At 40.3% G+C, this 18372-nt stretch overlaps 1 protein-coding gene across 1 annotated transcript; it reads right to left on the minus strand.

The window, feature by feature from the left end:
• Positions 1-5792: 5792 nt before the first annotated feature.
• perp (p53 apoptosis effector related to pmp22) lies at positions 5793-17710 on the minus strand. The gene is made up of 3 exons (XM_061837577.1): positions 17385-17710; positions 12249-12389; positions 5793-7547 (listed from the first exon to the last, which is right to left on the minus strand). The coding sequence occupies exons 1-3, from the start codon at positions 17587-17589 to the stop codon at positions 7336-7338; spliced, it is 558 nt and encodes a 185-aa protein (XP_061693561.1). The 5' UTR covers positions 17590-17710; the 3' UTR covers positions 5793-7335.
• Positions 17711-18372: the final 662 nt, after the last annotated feature.

Here is an 18372-nt window from a genome sequence, read left to right on the forward strand (position 1 = left end):
TTTTTTTTTAATTCTATAGTTTGGCACCATGTGTTTTCTGTGATTTTGCAATAGATTTTTAATTTAGAACATTTTTACTCCAGTTTCCTTCCACATTTCAAAAACATGCATTCATTGGAGACTCCAAATTGCCCCTAGGTGTGATTGTGACTGTTGTCTGCCCTGCGATTGGCTGGCAACCAGTTCCGGGTGTTACTGCCCGATAAAATCTGGGATAGGCTCCTGCACTCCCGCGACCCTTGTGAGGATAAGGAGGTCAGAAAATTCATGGATTTTTGGGAGCTACTTTATTTTTTTGTAAATAAAAATTTCCAACAATTAAAAACAAAATTGCGAGAAATTTATAGATTATAAAAAATCAAATTTTTAATTGCACTTCCTGTTAGTTTTTCAAAATCTTTGAAAAGCAATCTTATGTTATGTTATCCTTTTCTTTCTTTCACATAATGAATAATGCAGCCTCTGGAAAAAAAATCATCATTTACCAGCAAAGAGTCAGGGGGGAGAAACAAAAGGAAAACCAAAAAAAAAAAAAACAAGGCGTAACTTTATGATGACTTAGCAGTTGTGTGCACAAGTAATGGAATACTGCTGAGTCCTATTCTGACTGTGTGGGGTTTTTCTCATTTTATTTATTTACATTTTGTTCCTGAAGAGTTTGCAAAAACACGGTTAATAGACATGATGCTCTGTTTAATCTAATTTAATTTTAATTGAATAAATATCTAAGTACAGTTTTCTTATTTTGCTTTCATTTGAGTCATGATGATGGTATGTGATATAGTGTGTTTTGGAATCACAGTTATGTTTGAAGAATCTTAAAAGGAAAGGAAAATCATGATCATCATGATTTAATTCTGCAATCCACAAGTTGTGCTGCTCCTGGTGTGCCAGATCTGGTCACTCGGAAGCTGCGTAATACAGCTAGAAATGAAGAAGAATGGCACTTCTTCAATTACTACCACTAATGTGACACTGTAAGATGCTCATATTAATCATTTTCATAGAGGATAAAGAATATATGGTTGTGAGTATGGCTATATTGTTTGTGTACATGTGTTGTGCCACCATTTGTCTTTGAATATCCATCGCTTAAAGGGTTCTACAACTACTACTACAGATGCTAACCATTAGCATGTCAGTAGCATTGTTTGATAGCATTAAGTTAAGCAGACTTTCACAAGGCAAAGCTATAAGTTGTCTTGGGTACAGTACACAAGTTGTAATTCTCTTCATTTGATGTTTGGTTTGACAGTAAATTCCAGATTGAGGTTCCATTACAAAGCTTGATTTTTTTTTTTTTTTTTTGAGGAATTGTTCACCAGTTGCCAAAGTGCTGTGAAGTGTAATGAGTTGAGTTCACTGTCACCATCAGCATACGTATCAGGTTTGCGGTCCTCAGTTGAAGTACAAAATTTGTCGGAATGATGCCTCATGACCATTTAAATGGTCAAAAGGTGCATGATGTTAAAGTGTCTTTGTTAATCCAATACAGTACATTTGTTAAGTACAGTTGGGTTGTATGTCATTTAAATAGTTTGATTCAATAAAATTTTCATGCATAATACATTTGATTGAATCATCATGTGAGTACAGTTGATTTTCCAATGTTTAAGCACAGTGTTGTTGTTCAAACTCGGCATCGCGTTATACTTATAACAAAATCTTCAGCCACATTTTTTCATGAACACTTGTGCCTACTACAGTACTGTATTTAATGTCAGCCTTGTGGTCGGACAACAGGATAATTTTTCTATTGTTTTATTTGACTGTCGGTGTATTCTTGGGGAGCTCAGTATATTTTAAGTTGAAAAGAAGCCGATGTCGTGTTCCGACAGCCTGGGCTGTCCCCCCGGCCAAGAGTAACTCTCTGACCCACTTTTTTTTCCACTTGAGCCCTGAATCACGTTGGGGCGTCTTCCACTGGTCCTGGTATGAGGTGTCGGCACCACATGGGGGGGAACCCTCAGGACAACTTTGAACTGGAAAGCACCCTGAAGGTGGATCGAAACCAACACTTACTAAAACAAAAATTGAAAAAAAAAAAAATCACTTGACACAGTTCTTGTGTCTTCGGATGACATCATCATCATTATCACAAGGACGTGACAGAAGTGGAAAACACTGTTCGAAGTTCAACCCTGTTCACTGGATGAAGGCTTGAATGGAAGTTACTAAATAAAACCGAGAATGAAACGAAGAAAATAAAAAATGGACAAAATTAAAAAAAAAAATAATAACAATAAAATCAAACAAAAATAATAATGGATAACAATATCATCCATCCATTTTCCAACCCGCTTCTCCTCACAAGATTATAAAATAAAAATAAATGATAACAAAAACTCTAAGAACACATAAAATACATTAAAAAGGAAAAATGATACAAATAATAAAGATCATATAATGAATGTAATCCATTCATACATTTTCCAAGCTGCTTATCCTCATTAGGGTCACGGGATTGCTTTAGCCTATCCCCCCCAACTTGGGGCAAAAGTCAAACTGCACTGAAGGGGTGGCCACCCAATGGCAGCGCACAGATAAACAACAACAATAACAAAATTCAAACCTATTGGCAATTTAGTCTTTAATTAAGCTAGTGTGCATGTTTTGGGGATTTAGGAGGAAACCAAAGAAAAGCCACACAGGCAAAGGGAGAACACGAGTGGAGCCAGACACGGATCCGGGTCCTCAGAACTGTGAGGCAGATGTCCTAAGCGGCCGTCCACTGTTTTCTTGTTGCTTTTACAGAAATCACAAGATACATAATTGAATTTCATTTATTTTCTCTGTTTTTGCTATGTTGTTTTTATTTTTTTATTTATTTGATTTTGTTTTTGGCACTGTGGATCAGCTCGTAAAGCGTTGGTCTCACAGTTCTGAGTTACCGGATTCAATCCTGTGGCCTGTGTGGAATTTGCATGTTCTCCCTGTGTGTGTTTCCCCCGGGCACTCCGGTTTCCTCCCACATTACAAAAATATGCACCATTAATTGGACACTCTAAATTGCCCCTAGATGTGATTGTGAGTGTCTCGATGTGCCCCGGAATTGGCTGGCAATCAGTTCAGGGTGTACCCCGCCTCCTGCCCGTTGACAGCAGGGATAGGCTCCAGCACTCCCTGTGACCTTTGTGAGGATAAGCGGTGAAGAAAATGGATGGATGGATGTTTTTGTTTTACCATTTTCTTATAAAAATTGTATTTGTATTTTATTGTTTGCTGCAGTGTATATTGTTTTATTTGTGATGTCATTTTTATTCATTTTAGTTATCTTTTTTGTTTTGTTATTTGGAAGGCATTCTTTTTAGTTCACATTTTATTGTAAAATGATATTATTTGATTTGATTTATCCCAGCTAACTCTTGCCCAGAGTCAGCGGGGATAGACTCCAGCACGCCCGCGACCCTAGTGAGAATAAGCGCTACAGAAAATGAATAAATGAATGAATAAATGTAAAAGCACCTTAGAATCAGAATCAGAATCAGAATCTTTAATGGTCAAGTATGTCAGTAGCTCAATAGCAAAACAAGGCTGCTCTCTAGTGGCAGTAATACTGCTACACTCAAAAGGAATGTCCAAAATAAAACGTGTGAAAGATTAATAACATTGAATTTTTAGAAGGTATAACCACAACAAATTCAAAGGAATAAAGAAAAAGTATATAAAAAAAAGAGAAACAGAAAAAATGTATCTGCAAAAAACCCACAGGAAATAAGTAAGTAAGTTTCTTTCAGCTTGTCCCTTTCGGGGTCGCCACAGCGTGTCAAATCTCAGATGAACGCACATATATGTTTGGCACAATTTTTACGCCGGATGCCCTTCCTGACGCAACCCTTCTCAGGGAAAAAACCCACAGGAAATACAAGTACAAAATAAAATGTCAAACATTTTATGATAATTAAAGTTGAAATGTAAACGTAAAATAACGGCAGACATTTATTAAACACTCCCATTTGTTTAACAGATTATTCATACTGTAAAGTAATTTTACAACGCCCGTTTGCTATCAAATCAGCAATCGCAAGTCTAACAGAGGCCATCAATAGGGAGCGTCATCATTTTCATATTTGGAAAGGCAAACGTTTCAAGCAGCTCACCGGATTTGATTCGTGTTGCGTGCAACGCAAGCTATCAGCGACCAGATGGCGTCGTTTCACTTTTTAAAAACAGAACTCAGCTTTTATGTTGGATGAAAGGAATTCTATCCTTCTTACTTGCGTAAAGCTCAAAGTAGCTCAAAGTACGATTGAACCCCCGTTTATCACAGCGGTACGTCCTAGACACACATCCAATCGACGAAAATCCCCAATATATATATTCATAACCATATAAAATGTTTTTTTTTCTGTGTTAAACACGTTGTAGACGTATTTGAATCAAAGCATTCAACTGTTGCGCAAGGTGGCAGCTTCCTGTTTAAATCGCCTTTAAAATGTTGCTTTGCTAAAAACTTCCCTAAAAACAACTCCTTGTTTGTGTCACTTTCTCCCGGCCGCCATTATCTCACGCAATATGTATTCATTCCGCCTCTAAAACTGTCAGCGCGCACACAGCACACGACAGTACACGAACGGGCCTGGGAGCAAAAGTCAGATTCCACAAAAGGGCCCGTCCCAGGGTGAGGCCCAGTGGCTCTGAGTCACTGACTGCTTATCACCACGGTTGTGTTTGTGTCTGTGTGCGCGCTGACGAGTCGAGGACAAAGTTCAGCATCCCGTTTCTGCACGCAGACCATTTTGACTGCCAGTAGTCGAGGGAGTTTTAGCACGTAGCTTAGCATTCCCGTCAGAGGCCCCTTATCTTCCTTCTAAAAGAAACATGATGATAACGAAGGGATTTGGATTTCTTCATGTTGCCTGCCAGAGTTTTATGGGTTTAATTTGGATAGCAGATGTTAATGTTTTTATTAGTATAAAGGCATTTGATGATAATAATACAGGGAAACTTGCAAGATGGTGACCTTTCAGAACTGATTTCTTGACAAACAATTTGATAGCATTTAATTTCATTAAAAAGTCTAAATAATATCTTCAAATCCTCTTCTCTTGAATTTTATAACTTTTCCCCTTACATATAATTTTAAAAATGGTACTCAATTTTCTTACAATTTAGTTGTTTTTCATTTATTTGATTCATTTTCTTTTTACTTATTTGGATTTATTTTTACATCATTTGTATAAATTTTATGTCACTCATTTGTCATTTTATATATATATATATAATATTTTTATTTTAGTTGTTTCACTATTATGTGTTTAGAATTTTCACGTTTTAATTTCTTTTTATTATTTATTATTTTTTTCTATTTATTTATCAGTTTTTATTTTTGTTGTTCTTTGACTTTTTGGAAACAGTTTATTCATTTCATTTATTCAGATTCATTTTGTCATCCTATTCTTTTCCGCTTTAAAAAAAATATTTGGCGAACATTTTTCACCCCCCTCAAAACTCAATTTGAACTCCAGCTTTTTCCAAATTTTGGTGACTAGGATGTGTGTGTAACCACCATTTTTCTAATTGTACTCAGCATGATCCAAATACTAAATAGACGGACAGTATTCTGATAATATCTTTGACATAATAATAAACATTTTGTTTTGGGTTCTGTTAAAAGTATAAACAGAGAGCTGCACTGTCTTCAAACTTCACCCCGTGAACGTTTGCTCTACAGATGCAGCAAAGCGATCAATCGTGACACTCGGCGGTATTCGTCATCACGACGGTAATTCCAGTCACCGCAAGGAGTCTATGTGAGGTGCAGCGTTTTATTCACTGGAGAAACATACGGCTATTGTCAAAATGAAACAGTTTATTTGGATAAAAATACAGACTACAAAAAAGAGAGATTCAGTTCACACTAAAGCAGGAAAAATAAGTAAATAGTTATTGGAAACACACCCGCAGGAAGGCTTGACAGAGCGTTAATACAGCGGTACTACAGTAGTCGTCTTTTTCCACCTGCCCGTCAACACATAAAATCAATTCCAGTATTCAAATATTTATCATACACTGTAGTCTTTTTATTTTGCCTGTCAGTTATGATTCACACAGTAGTTGTTTCTATGAGTTGGTGGCTAGAATACGCTCTGTTTTTTCATTTGTTTTTACTCACATAATGCATCAAACAAAGTTTGGTACAGTATTTTGAAGGAAAAATCTGACACTTCAACAGCTAAGGCACATCAGATGAAGGATTTTGGTGTTTTTCATCCAGAATAATGTCAGGTCCCACTTTTACTGGTTAAAACCCTAACATACAAAAAAAAACCCACACATTTGGGGTACACAACCTTTAAACCAACAAAAAAAGTACAAGTTAATAACACAATTTAGGCAGAACACACACACATTCTGACATCTTTTTAAAATCATAATTTCTCCAAAAGATGAACTATCACAAAATATTCAATATTTTACCGCAATTAAATCACATAGCGTCAACTGCAAAGGTGAAGTTGATCCTCCCGGTGCCTCTTTGGGATAAATAAAGAATACAAATAAAGTATGCGTAGGCAAAAGAAGTCCAAATGAATGTTGAAAATGCCAAGAAAAGAGGTGGAAAGATAGCATTTAACCACATTTTGTATGTGCTGTGACACAAGAAGCCTTTCTAATGTGTAGATTTTCGTTCTAGGGTGGAGAACCTATGAGCGAAAAATACAAACCGAACTAACTCCACTTCATTTCTTGCAGATTAATCGCGTCTGAGGATTTGTTCTGGAACATTTGCTGCAAATCAATTGTGGCGGATCTGTCACCGCGGATCATTCATTCTGGAACAATTGCTTCAAACCAAACACCTCACAACAAACGACCTAATCGAAAAAGTTGTCATTTTTGATCCCATTGGTGTTAGTTTTGCACAGTGGGCTGGATCAGAAATCCTGCCGATCAAATGGCCTGGATCATTCGATACGGAACATTCGCTGCGGATACTTTGCTCCAGATCGTTCGTGCGGGATCGTTCGCTCAGGAACAAACATTTGGGATCAAACTGTCCGGATCAATCGCAATCAGAAATCATGGGCATGTTTTCATTCCATTAATGGTTAGAATTGCATAGTGGGGCTGGATCAATAACTCTGGAAAAATTGCTCCATATCAATCGTTCTAGTTGAAACACTCCAGAACAATCGCTACGATCATTCGCAATGACGTGTAGGCACTTGGTGATTTTTTTTTTTCTTTTTTGTGTGTGCGGAGAAGCTCTGAGCGGAAAAATGGTTACTGCCGACCATGCCGATCCGACCTCCATCTTGAATTGGGGCGAAACTGTACAAATGTTCCAAAACGGAGGAGGACGTTCTGGTGGCGGTTGGGGTAAGAGGGCCTTTAGGCAGACGTGTAGAGGTACTTAGTTTTGGCCAGGCCGGTAAGCTCGTCCTCGTAGCGCGGCAGGCAGCAGAAGAGCACGGCGCAGCCGATGCACAGCAGGGTGGCGCCCCAGGCGAAGCCGTACGCCCAAGTGTAGTAGTAGTGGCCCTCGAAGATCTGCTCGTTGAACTTGACCGGGTAGATGATCAAGGCGATCACCTGCAGCACCACTGCACACAGGAAATTCAACATTCCTTGTAGTATTTGGGAAAACAGGCGGCTATTTACAGGGTGTGGGAGAAATTATTATTCGATCCTCTGCTGAACTTGTAAGTTGGCTCACAAATCTCAGTTAAGTGCAGTGAAACATGGGTAAGTTTTACATTTTTTGGTCACGTCTCATAGAATATGGAGACAATTAGCTTAGCAACAGTAACTTCAGGGCCTGTACAGAACTGCGAGGCATATGTGCTAACCCAGAGGTGCTCATTGCGTCGATCGCAAGGCAGTCTGGTCCATGGCGGGAAAGCGTGCCCAAAAACAAAAACAAACAAAAAAAAAAAGACGTCAGCCAATGTTCCCTCTAAAATGCTGTCTCATTGCAGATATTCTGCGCTGCACGCAAAAAAAAAAAATCCAGTGCAAATTGAAAGTATAACATAGAGCTATTCAGTTCGTGGCATTTTGCAATGTGATTCAATGAGTGAGGGATGACTCCTTGTAACATCCGAAGGCACATTTCACATACGTAATGTAAAAAAATGAAAAGAAGCAGCCACTGGTTTCTTTTAGGCAGCAGACAAATATCTCTAAAAACGACCCTGCTCTGCCACACTGTTTTTCCTAGTTTACCTTACAGACGCTACAGTACTTACGCAGCCCATCAATGTGTTTTATAATGACAGCGTCCACCACCGCTGCTTTAGTTTGCAACACTGTCTAGGCAGCGTAGAGCAAAGACGAGCTAGACACGCTGCTTATGTTTACCTTCGACATTAATGGAGAAAGTTAAAAAAAGAAATGCTATCGTTTTAAGATCCAATGACTGTCGGAGTATGTGAATAATCAAAGAAAAAGTGGTTAAACTGGACGAGACTTTCTCTTTTCCGAGTGGGAAAGGTTTGGTCTGAAGCCAAAGTAGAAAGTGCAGGATGAGATGGTGCTTTTAATTTTAAAATTCCACCTTGGCACAGCCTGATCCAGGATGAAAGCACAGACAATACAGTGCACAAAAAAAATAATTCTGTATTTTAAATATAGGAGGCAACATTACATCAACCTTAAAACGATTTGGGAGCATCATCATCATCAGCTCCCCAACGTCGGTAGCTCGTGAGAGGCTGGCTGCTTGAAAAGTAGATCTTGGGGTAAAAAAGTCTGGGCACCCCTGTGCTCACCAATTGCTCACCGTGCCGCCTGGCTTACTTATATAGTGGAAATTACATAAAATCCATCCATTCATTTCCAATAGCCCATATCATTTTGGTCATTATCAGCCATGGAGGAGTCTCCTCCATCTGATTTTATGGTAGAGGCGCAGGACACTTGAGAATGTCCGTCGGTCAATTGCAGGGAACAAATTCTACGGCGAAACAACCACACAGACTTGCATTGAAAAAAATGTTGTCTCAACTCTTCCCTGATCTCAAATTGATTTATTCTAGCTTGAGAGTGACAAGTTTTTGTCGAGGACAGATGACAGCGGTGCTAACGAGAGTGCGAGGAAAATTCTTTCGCACCAGCGCAAGCACTTCTGTGCACAAATGCTCGACATCAGCATCGGTGGTGAGTCACTGTTTGGCAATCACATCTGCGTTCACCGGCAGCCTTTCGCGTCCTCCCGAGAAGAAGGTGTGACACCCATGAATCCAGCGAGGTTTTAACGTGAGAAAAACATTCCGAAAAAATATCATTTGAAGAAGGAAGGAGTTTTAATTTGGGAGGAGGGAATGACACACTTTTGTGTGTGGGTGTGTGTGTTATCTTCCCGGACAGACATGCAAATAAGTCATGAACTTGCCACTCCAATAAGTAAAGCAACTACTTCAATGGAAACATCACCAGAATAACCAATAATAATCATAATACTCTGACACTTCCTGTTACAAGCAACTGACACACTTCATGCAACTCTTCTCATTTGTAGCTTTCGTTTCACGATGACTCACGATGTTGTCTGGAAGCATTATTGTACTTCATACGAATGTCACAGCTGAGGCCATTTTGTCTCCTTTTCGAAGGTTGTATGTTTGGTAATGCGTACTTGAAGACAAATACATTTTTCTCGTTATCTCCCGATTGACATTCAAAAAAAGAGAGTGCCCACTCTGAAGTTTTCAATATTCAAAATAAAACATTCAGCTGTTTTATTTTGGGAAACTGGAATTGTCAGCGTCATTGGTTTCCCAATGAGAACAACTTTTGGTGTCGCAGTTTTTCTTAAAAAGAAAAGATTTAAGATGATAAACTAAAATAGCATAAAGTTGTACAGCAATCGTTACATATAATTAAATTGCACTTGTTATTTTCCCCTGAAGCGGAGGAAAATGATTGGTGTGGTATGATAAAAAAAAAAAAAATCACTGGGTCATATTTTTTTACTTTTATGGTACTGTATTTTCGGCACAATAAGCCACACTGCATTATAAGGCGCAACTTTAATAAATGGCCTATTTAAGTTGTTAAATTATTTATATTATTTAGGACTTTTTTCAGATATAAGGCGCATAGAATAGACGCTACAGTCGAGGCTGGGGTTACATTATGCATCCATTAGATGGAGCTGCACTAAAGGCTCAATATTGATCAATATATAAGGCGCACCGGATTATACCGTTGGCTTTTGAGAAAATTAAAGGCTTTTATGTGCACCTTATGGTGCGGAAAATATGGTACATATAATATTTTTTTTTGTATTTATTCTATTACTGTATGTGAGATTATCTGGAAAAACTCTCACAGGAATCTCTTCCCAACATTCCACCAATGGCGACCCACCCTACTGTGAGGCCGCACCCCTCAACAACCCCTTTCTCATCATCATGTCGTTCAGCCCTTTTCTCTGGGATTGGACTCCTCCCACCAAGTCACAGAGAGCGTCAACGTTTACTGCTCTCTCCTTTCACTCCTCCGTGTGAACTTTTGTTCGCCGGCACTCCCACAAGCCGAGCCCGACGTGACCGAGCGCTCATCGAAAATCCTTCGCCGAGCGTTCACAAAGCGGAAAAATAAATGTGTAAATAATCCTGAACAAAACAGCGGCGCTTTGCTGGCCAAATAAAAACAATGACCCGGTTCCCTCGGTAACCGCACACGGCGTGGAAACGTGTCAGAAGGGGCACTTTTTACAGTAAAGTGCTGTTCCTATGGTGATGCAGCCCTAAAAAGCGCACAACTTCATCCTCAACGCCCCACCCCCGCCCCCACCCCCATAGAAACAGTGAATTTATTCACTTCCATGCTATAATAGTTCGTCAGCCATTAGTGTTTTTTCTTCATATATCACAAAACACTTAATAGACATTTGAATTTCTAAACCATTCCTTTTTATGTTTTTTTTTTTAATTTTTAATGAGCTTCAAACTAAAACAATGCAACCTGGTAGACAAAGAGTCATGATAATTGTGTTACAAAATATAGATTAGGCAAAGATTTGATATAGCAAGATTCATCCATCCATCCATTTTCTTTGCCGCTTATCCTCACGAGGGTTGGGGGGAGTGCTAGAGCCTATCCCTGCGGTCAACAGGCAGGAGGCGGGGTACACCGGAGGAAACCAGAGTGCCCAGAGGAAACCCACCCAGGAACGGGGAGAACATGCAAACTCCACACAGGCGGGACTGGGATCGGGATCGAACCCGGGTCCTCAGAACTGTGAGGCCAATGCTTTTACCAGCAAATCCACCGTGCCACCCATAGCAAGATTCAGTCATTATAATTTTTTTTGTTTACATTTGTACAAATTAAACATCCATTTTAAATGACTTTGTTTTTTCATGGAAGCTCATTTTTATTTCGCATTTCCCATATATATAGCAAACTATAGGATTGATTCATCTTGCAACAAAATACACATTTGTATTTGCTATTTTCATTAAATTCGCTATTCTTTCGTATCGTCACTACATTTTCTAATTTAAGCACTTACTTTCTAAAATTAACACAATTACAAAATATATATTGCATCGAGGTTGGTCTTTATGATTGTTTTGGTTTGTTTCCATTTTTAACTCTTAGTTTACTATTTGAAAATAAAATGTAAGCATTTGGAGATATGTCTGTTTTTAATTCTACTGATTTGTTTAAATCTTGTACATAACACAAATTTTTATGTTTAAAGGAAATTTTTGGTTGGGATGGGGGGGCTGGGCCTTCATCATCTAAAGTACATTGAACCCCTGTTTCCTCTTGCAGACATTCCAGAGCCACTCACTCAATATTTGCAATAAGGGCAATACATAAATTGTTTTTTAAATGGTTTTACACCTCCTGCATGCATTAAATGCGTGTAAATGAATTCAACCTTTCCGACATAATGGAAATGTATTTGAACACAATAAAGCATAAGATATATCGAAAATACCGCTCATATTAGAATGTTGGGTGCGTACGTCTTCCTTTAAGAGGCGTGGCCAGTTGGGGCGGCATGTGCTGTCGGCAAATCTGTGCGCGTGAGTTTTGGCGAGAGCCGTGGCTGAAAGCAGCTTCCGCACGAGCGGGATTGTGACTTTAAACTGTTCTCCCAGCGATTCCTGAACGGCTGAAAAGTGTATCGGCAACTGGGGCTCTCTTTTCATTTTGGCTAAGAAATCACAGTCGATAAGTGTAATGCAAAAAATTGCTTAAAAATCTGTGCAAATGATGACCTACACAATTCTGTTATACGCATTTTCATGCTCTCTTTGGTGTGTGTGTGTGTGGGCGTTTCTCACCGACGACAATCAGCATGACTCCGATGAAGGGCAGCAGCGTGATGTTGACCGTGCAGCACAGAGCCACGCAGGACAGGATGAAGGCGCCGATGAGGATGATGAGGCCGAGGATCATCAGGGCGGCCACCGCTTGTGCCCATGCTGCACGTGAAACAAATTCAAAAAAATTAAAATTAAAAAAAAAAATCATCTTTATGTCACTCCAAATGTATACTGCGTGTACTGAACTGGCCATAACATTAGGTACACCCGCAACACTGTTAGTGAGTGGAGATTAAATGGTTATCATGATGATTTATGGTCCATGCTGATACAAAGCAAGGCCTGCCACGCCCCACAAAATCACGCTCGCCTTCTGCGGCGCCACGTGACGCCCTCCAGATGGAACGAACACTTATAGAATACCAGAACGCACACGTCTCCTTGCAGGCTTTGAAGGAGCTACTATGATGGTATTACAGGATAATACGAACAGATATCATACTGTAGATACCCTTTGAGCATAAAGAAATGGACATTTTCAAAAAAAAAAAGGAAGTACTAAGTAGAGAACTATGATGTATGGCATAACTTTTGAACTTCTTTTCAGCTTCTTGAAGGTAAATTCATGTTATTATTTGTATTCTATGATTTAGATTATGGCAGCATGGTCTCCAGCACGCCCACGAACAACCCTTGTGTGGATAAGTGGTTTGGAAAATGGGTGGATTATTAAAAGATGGCATTCACAAAATTCTAATTCAGATGAAGACATACTTAACTCATTTATTCGTGATATACAGATCATGAGGGCAGCAAGGTAGCGCTGCTTTAAAGCGTCAGCCTCACAGTTCTGATGTTTCAATCCCGGTGTGACGGTCTGAGTGCTCCCGGTGCTGCAAAGTCTCTTTGTGAGTAATGCGCATGCGCGTATATTTTGTAAACTTCCGGCCATTCTGAAACATCCCCATCCATGCTTCAACATGTGCCATTTGACAATTTGTCGCCGAGTGTTCATGTTCGCGAAGGGCGAACACAGCGAACGTACATATATGTGTATATCTTTTTTTTAAATCAACTTTTCTTTTAAGCTTAGGTTAGAGCTAGGTTATAACGTATGTTAGCTCCCTCTATGTAGAAGAAAGGGAACTATGAAACGGGGAGATTTCACAGTAAGCGCCTGCTACGTACCCAGAGTTCCCCTGTTAGTAACGCATCCGCATTCATCACAAGGAGAGTTTTCAGCACAGGGGAGCGCTCAGACCATCAAATCGGCCCTGCCTGTGTGGAGTTTGCCTGTTCTCCCCGTGCTTGTGTGGGTTTTTTCCAGGCATGCCGGTTTCCCCCCACATCCCAAAAACATGCAACATTAATTGGACACTAAATTGCCCCTAGGTGTGATTGTGAGTGTGGCTGTTTCTTATGTGCCCTGCTATTGGCTGACAACAAGTTCAGGGTGTACCCCGCCTCCTGCCCGATGACAGCTGGGATAGGCTCCAGCACTACCGTGAGCCTTGTGAGGATAAGCGGCTCATAAAATGAATAGATGGATGTTTTGAATCCGGAAGTAAGTTTCGTTGATCGTACTACAGACTGAGGCCGAGCCTTGTGTCTCACCACTTTGTTGTTACTGCAAGGATCAGCCAACACCTTCAATTATTCATACCTGTATGTGTGTGTGTTTTACCAGTACCTAGCGACATGACCTGAGGCATGACACACACACACACACCACACACACACACACACACACACACACACACACACCGACAGGTACACACACTAGACGTGTTGAACAGGTTGGTTCTTCTCACAAACCTCAATAATCCTGTTCGGTTGACTATTAGCAAAAATGTTTGAGTCAAACAGGCAAGGTGTCTTCGATTTCTCTCTCCATTTAAAGAAAACGCATGACAAGCACTTTGAATACTTTACTTCTATAACTCCACTCTAAATAAATTATTGGCTTACCATTTTCATGTCTTATTTTACACCGTAGACCCTTGACACTCAAAAACAATCAGATCCAGGAAACTGTTCCACCTTTTGTTCAGATTTTACAAAATGTATTTTCCCCCTGGCATCAAAATTTAAAATACATAGTTTTCACACTGTTATTTTTCATTGAAGTGCACAAAGCCATTACATAATACAAGTCAGTGATTTCCAACCTTTATAGAGCCAAGGCACATATTTTACAATTGAAAAATCGCACGGCACACCAACAAAAGTAAATGTCATCAAAAATGGATAGATTAATTACTGTATATACTTCCTGCCATCTACTAGAAGAGGATTTTTTTGTTTTGTCTGTCATTGTGTCTCACTGGCATAAATAGATGAATAAAGATACATTATTTCTTGGAAATAAATGTTTTTTTTTAGCAATTACATAAAATTGGATAACTTCCCACGGCACTCTAATGTACCCCGACACAACTGTTTTGGAATCACTGCTATAAGTAACAAAAGATAAAAGCTAATGTAGCACCGCTTTATTGAATTGTACTGCTTTTACTCGGGTTCTGGATTGTTTTCCAAGTTTTGACCCACATTTTCCTTGAAGTTATAAGTCATCAGCATTGTTTCACCTCAATTAACAAGATGTCACTGTACTATTAAGAACTATTGATTCATGTGTAAAGCAAACTCCACTTGTGTCCCAGGTTGAAGTCTCATTTCAAAATTTTGGGGGGTCATGACGTCGTAATTACCGCGTTTTATTCTTCCAATTTGTGCTGGTTTTGTTTCTAAAGTAAACAAGGAGAGGGTCCAAAAAACTCAACAGGAAGGGGACTACGCTTGCCGCTTTCGCCTCACTGGGACGTCAGGAGCAATATTCACGGCTGAAAGACCACACAGGCGCTGATCCGGGAAGTACAGGACAAAAGTGTTCTGTTACGTGGGGCTGTTGTCATGGTGGTGGGTGCAGAGGAGTGGAACAATGAAGGGGAAGTCTATCAAGCATTCTTTAAGCAGACCACTGAGGATGTGATGAATGTGGGATTGCGCCCAAGAATCAAGCGTCTGATGGCGACGCTTGAAAAATTCCCAAAAAACGGCAGCCCTTTGCGTTATTCCCTGGGACGACAGCCATTTTAGTACGATTCTAGACTGCTGCTTCTGTTTGGTGCTTCAAAATAAACAAGTGCAAATTTTCTCGAAGTGAGCTTATGTTTTGGCATATAATAATGTACAGTTACAGCCCCAAGTTATATTGCGGACACATGCTTGTCAAACTAATTATATTTTTCAAAAGCAAGTCCTACATCGGAGCTATGGTAAATATTTTTCAATCCTCCAGTGGCGACATAATTCAAATTTGTACATAAATCGGAATGCACACATTAGTAAAATCATTTACACAGTGTTGTCAGATGTCTTTTAAAAGGTCAGCAATTTTGCTTTTTTAATTTATATGATGATGGGAAGTTGGACTTCAGTTTTATTGTACAGTGGCTGAAAGTCAAGCATGTTCAAATGTAACTTTGTTAAATATTAGTCATTTAAAAATACGCTTCAAACACTCTCCTAGCCAGGTTAGCAAACGAACGCTAGTGTGAGAAGCTAACGCAGGAAGCTAAAGGCCATTTTCATACCGTGCTCCTTAATTTTTGTCAAACACAAAGGGATGAATTCAAATGAAGTCACTGGAAATCCAAGTCCTTTGTCCACAAAAAAAAAAAAATCTACTTGCAACACAAGAAACACAGGAAGGTAGCAAGCTACCAAAAGCATTGCCAGTATTTTTTACTCTAAATATGTCTACTCACTTTAACTCTAACTTGTGTATATTATATGATTTAATCATCCTCTTGTGTTGCGTGTCAAATGGACACAAAGTTAAAAATAGTTTTTGGTATGAAGCATGACTTATTTGCTGCAATCAACATTCAAAATGGCAATGGTTCATTTCCCATATTTACAAGCAGAGTTAAATATAACAGACAATTGTTAGTGTGATTCCTTGATTTTAGATCACTTTTTGATGATGATGAAACATTTCAGACTGAACCAGGAACATCAGTGCTGTTCCTGTGAAATGAACAGAAAAGGACGATATTTATGACAGCTAATTCTGTAATTACCCGATTAGCCAGCGAGTGCTTACTTCCCACTACTGCATTCATAATAGCATAATAGCTATTGTTGCTTCATACTTAAAATGCAGATTTTCTGCTTTGATCTGAGTATAAATACACCCACCAACAATTGTGATATCCTAAAAGTCACATTTTCATTCTATATTATTCTTTAATCTGCAAAATACACTCAGTGGCTAGTTCACACAACATGATTTTAGCTCGTTTAAATCAATAAAAGCCGAATCTTGTTGGATCATGCTTTAATTTGTGTTATTGGGCTTCACATAAAACTTTAAACTTTTAAAATCAAAGATTGCAGGCTTGGCATTCCGCTGCGGTAAGAACATAATGTACAGCCGAAGTGAGCCAGAAAAGTTACAGAACTGGCATCACAAAAGGTATACAAACCCAGACTAAATGTTTTCCCCTTCGAAGTAATCAAATGGAGCCGATTTGAGTGAGCAAGGAGGGTGTTCTTCTCGGCCAGGAAGTGTCAGATGCTCAGGGCATTGTCGCTTTGCCACAGTGAAAAAACGGCCAAAACTTTTGCCTCTTTTTGCTCACTGAACGAAACAAACGCCGCAGAACCTTTTTGTCGATGTGCTGTTAGGTTGTCTGGCGCGCACTGATGTGGAAAAAGCTCTTCATTTGGGCTTGAAATATCTATTTTATGACACCCGTCCTGGTACTTTATTACCACACTTTGTGCACCTCAAATCTCGCATAAATTCGTGAAAGCTCCCTCTACATGTTGCATTATTTTTCAATTGCCTCAATTTTTGACATTCTAAATTTTAGCCTTGCTGGAGGTCTGGGTTCCAAGAGCCATTGTACTTTCTTGTCTGTTTGCGTTCCCTAGCCGGATGTGATAAGAGAGGGGAAAGGAGGGGGAGGGGGCCAAGGATTTCAAAGTTTAGGCCTGTCCAACACACACACACACATACACAGACTCAGTGTCAAGTGGATTCCGACACAAATTACAGTTTCCATTTTAGCTCGCATGCATCATGGCTCAGGTTTCTATTTTGACCGAATACATTGCGATGGATGGCGGCGGTTGCGAGCCACTTACAGAACTCCATGAGGGACTTGCCCTCCCACTGGTCGTTGCGTCCGTGGTACTGCTCCCACATGCTGGCGTAGTGCGTCTTGCCCTCCTCGTCCGTCACCCAGCCCGACGTGGCGGCGATGGCGATGATGTCGAAGATGATGGCAAAGAGCAGCAGCAGGGGCACGATCCACCTGCAGCGTGGGTAGGCGATCCCGCAGCGGAACATGGCGAGCGAGCTTCGGAGGAGTGAAGGGAGGAAGAGTGAATGTCGACGTCTGCTTGCTTGCTTGTAGTGGTTGTGCGGAGCTTGGCTGGCTTTTTAGTGTCTTTGTGCGAGAGAGAGAGAGAGAGAGAGAGAGAGAGAGAGAGAGAGAGAGAGAGAGAGAGAGAGGAGGAGGTGGGGGGGGGTAAAAAACGCCCCACCCGAGTGTGCAATGCAGTCGTCGACCTGTTTGGGACGTACAGGGTTGGACTTGTCTGCTTAAAAAAAAGGAAGAAGAAGCCCAGCCCAGTTCAGTTTCGTTCAGTTGAATTGGGAGTGCGTCATGTTACACTCTGTCACTACACTGTCAGTCACATTGCTCAATTCCTGGGTGGCAAAGGTGGCGACCACCTGTTTAGATCGGCTAGAGAGGAAAAAAAACACACGCAAAAGCTACTGAAGCAGATTTGAAGGGAAATGTTGTTGGAGTGACGCTATTTCACCGCACGATGGCACCCAACACGCAGCACAAACGCAGCGTCGTTCAAAAGTGTTAAAGTGTGTAAAATGGTGCCCTCTGGAGGCCACTTTCTGGCATTGCTTGTAATTAGAAAGCATCCATGGTCGACAAAATCATTGACATCCATCCATTCTTTTTCTGAACCGCTTACCCCCACAATGGTCACAGTGTTGAGCCCATGGGAGGGGGGGGGGGGGGACTTACCCTCTCGGGCTGTTCCCAACCAGCCGCCATGGGTGCAGGTCCGGCCACCAGGCGCTCACCCCCAGGCCTGGCTACAGCAGGGG

The sequence above is a fragment of the Syngnathoides biaculeatus genome, chromosome 12 (genome assembly GCF_019802595.1).
Source record: "Syngnathoides biaculeatus isolate LvHL_M chromosome 12, ASM1980259v1, whole genome shotgun sequence".
Lineage (NCBI taxonomy): Eukaryota > Metazoa > Chordata > Actinopteri > Syngnathiformes > Syngnathidae > Syngnathoides > Syngnathoides biaculeatus.

Excerpts from the sequence above, each read along its gene's own strand:
- perp (XM_061837577.1), bottom strand. The coding sequence starts at position 17,589 with ATGTTCCGCTGCGGGATCGCCTACCCACGCTGCAGGTGGATCGTGCCC. Across the intron at positions 12,390-17,384 it reads CAAGTCCCTCATGGAGTTCT|CATGGGCACAAGCGGTGGCC; the intron begins GTAAGTGGCTCG and ends TTTCACGTGCAG. Across the intron at positions 7,548-12,248 it reads AGTCATGCTGATTGTCGTCG|TGGTGCTGCAGGTGATCGCC; the intron begins GTGAGAAACGCC and ends TCCTGTGTGCAG.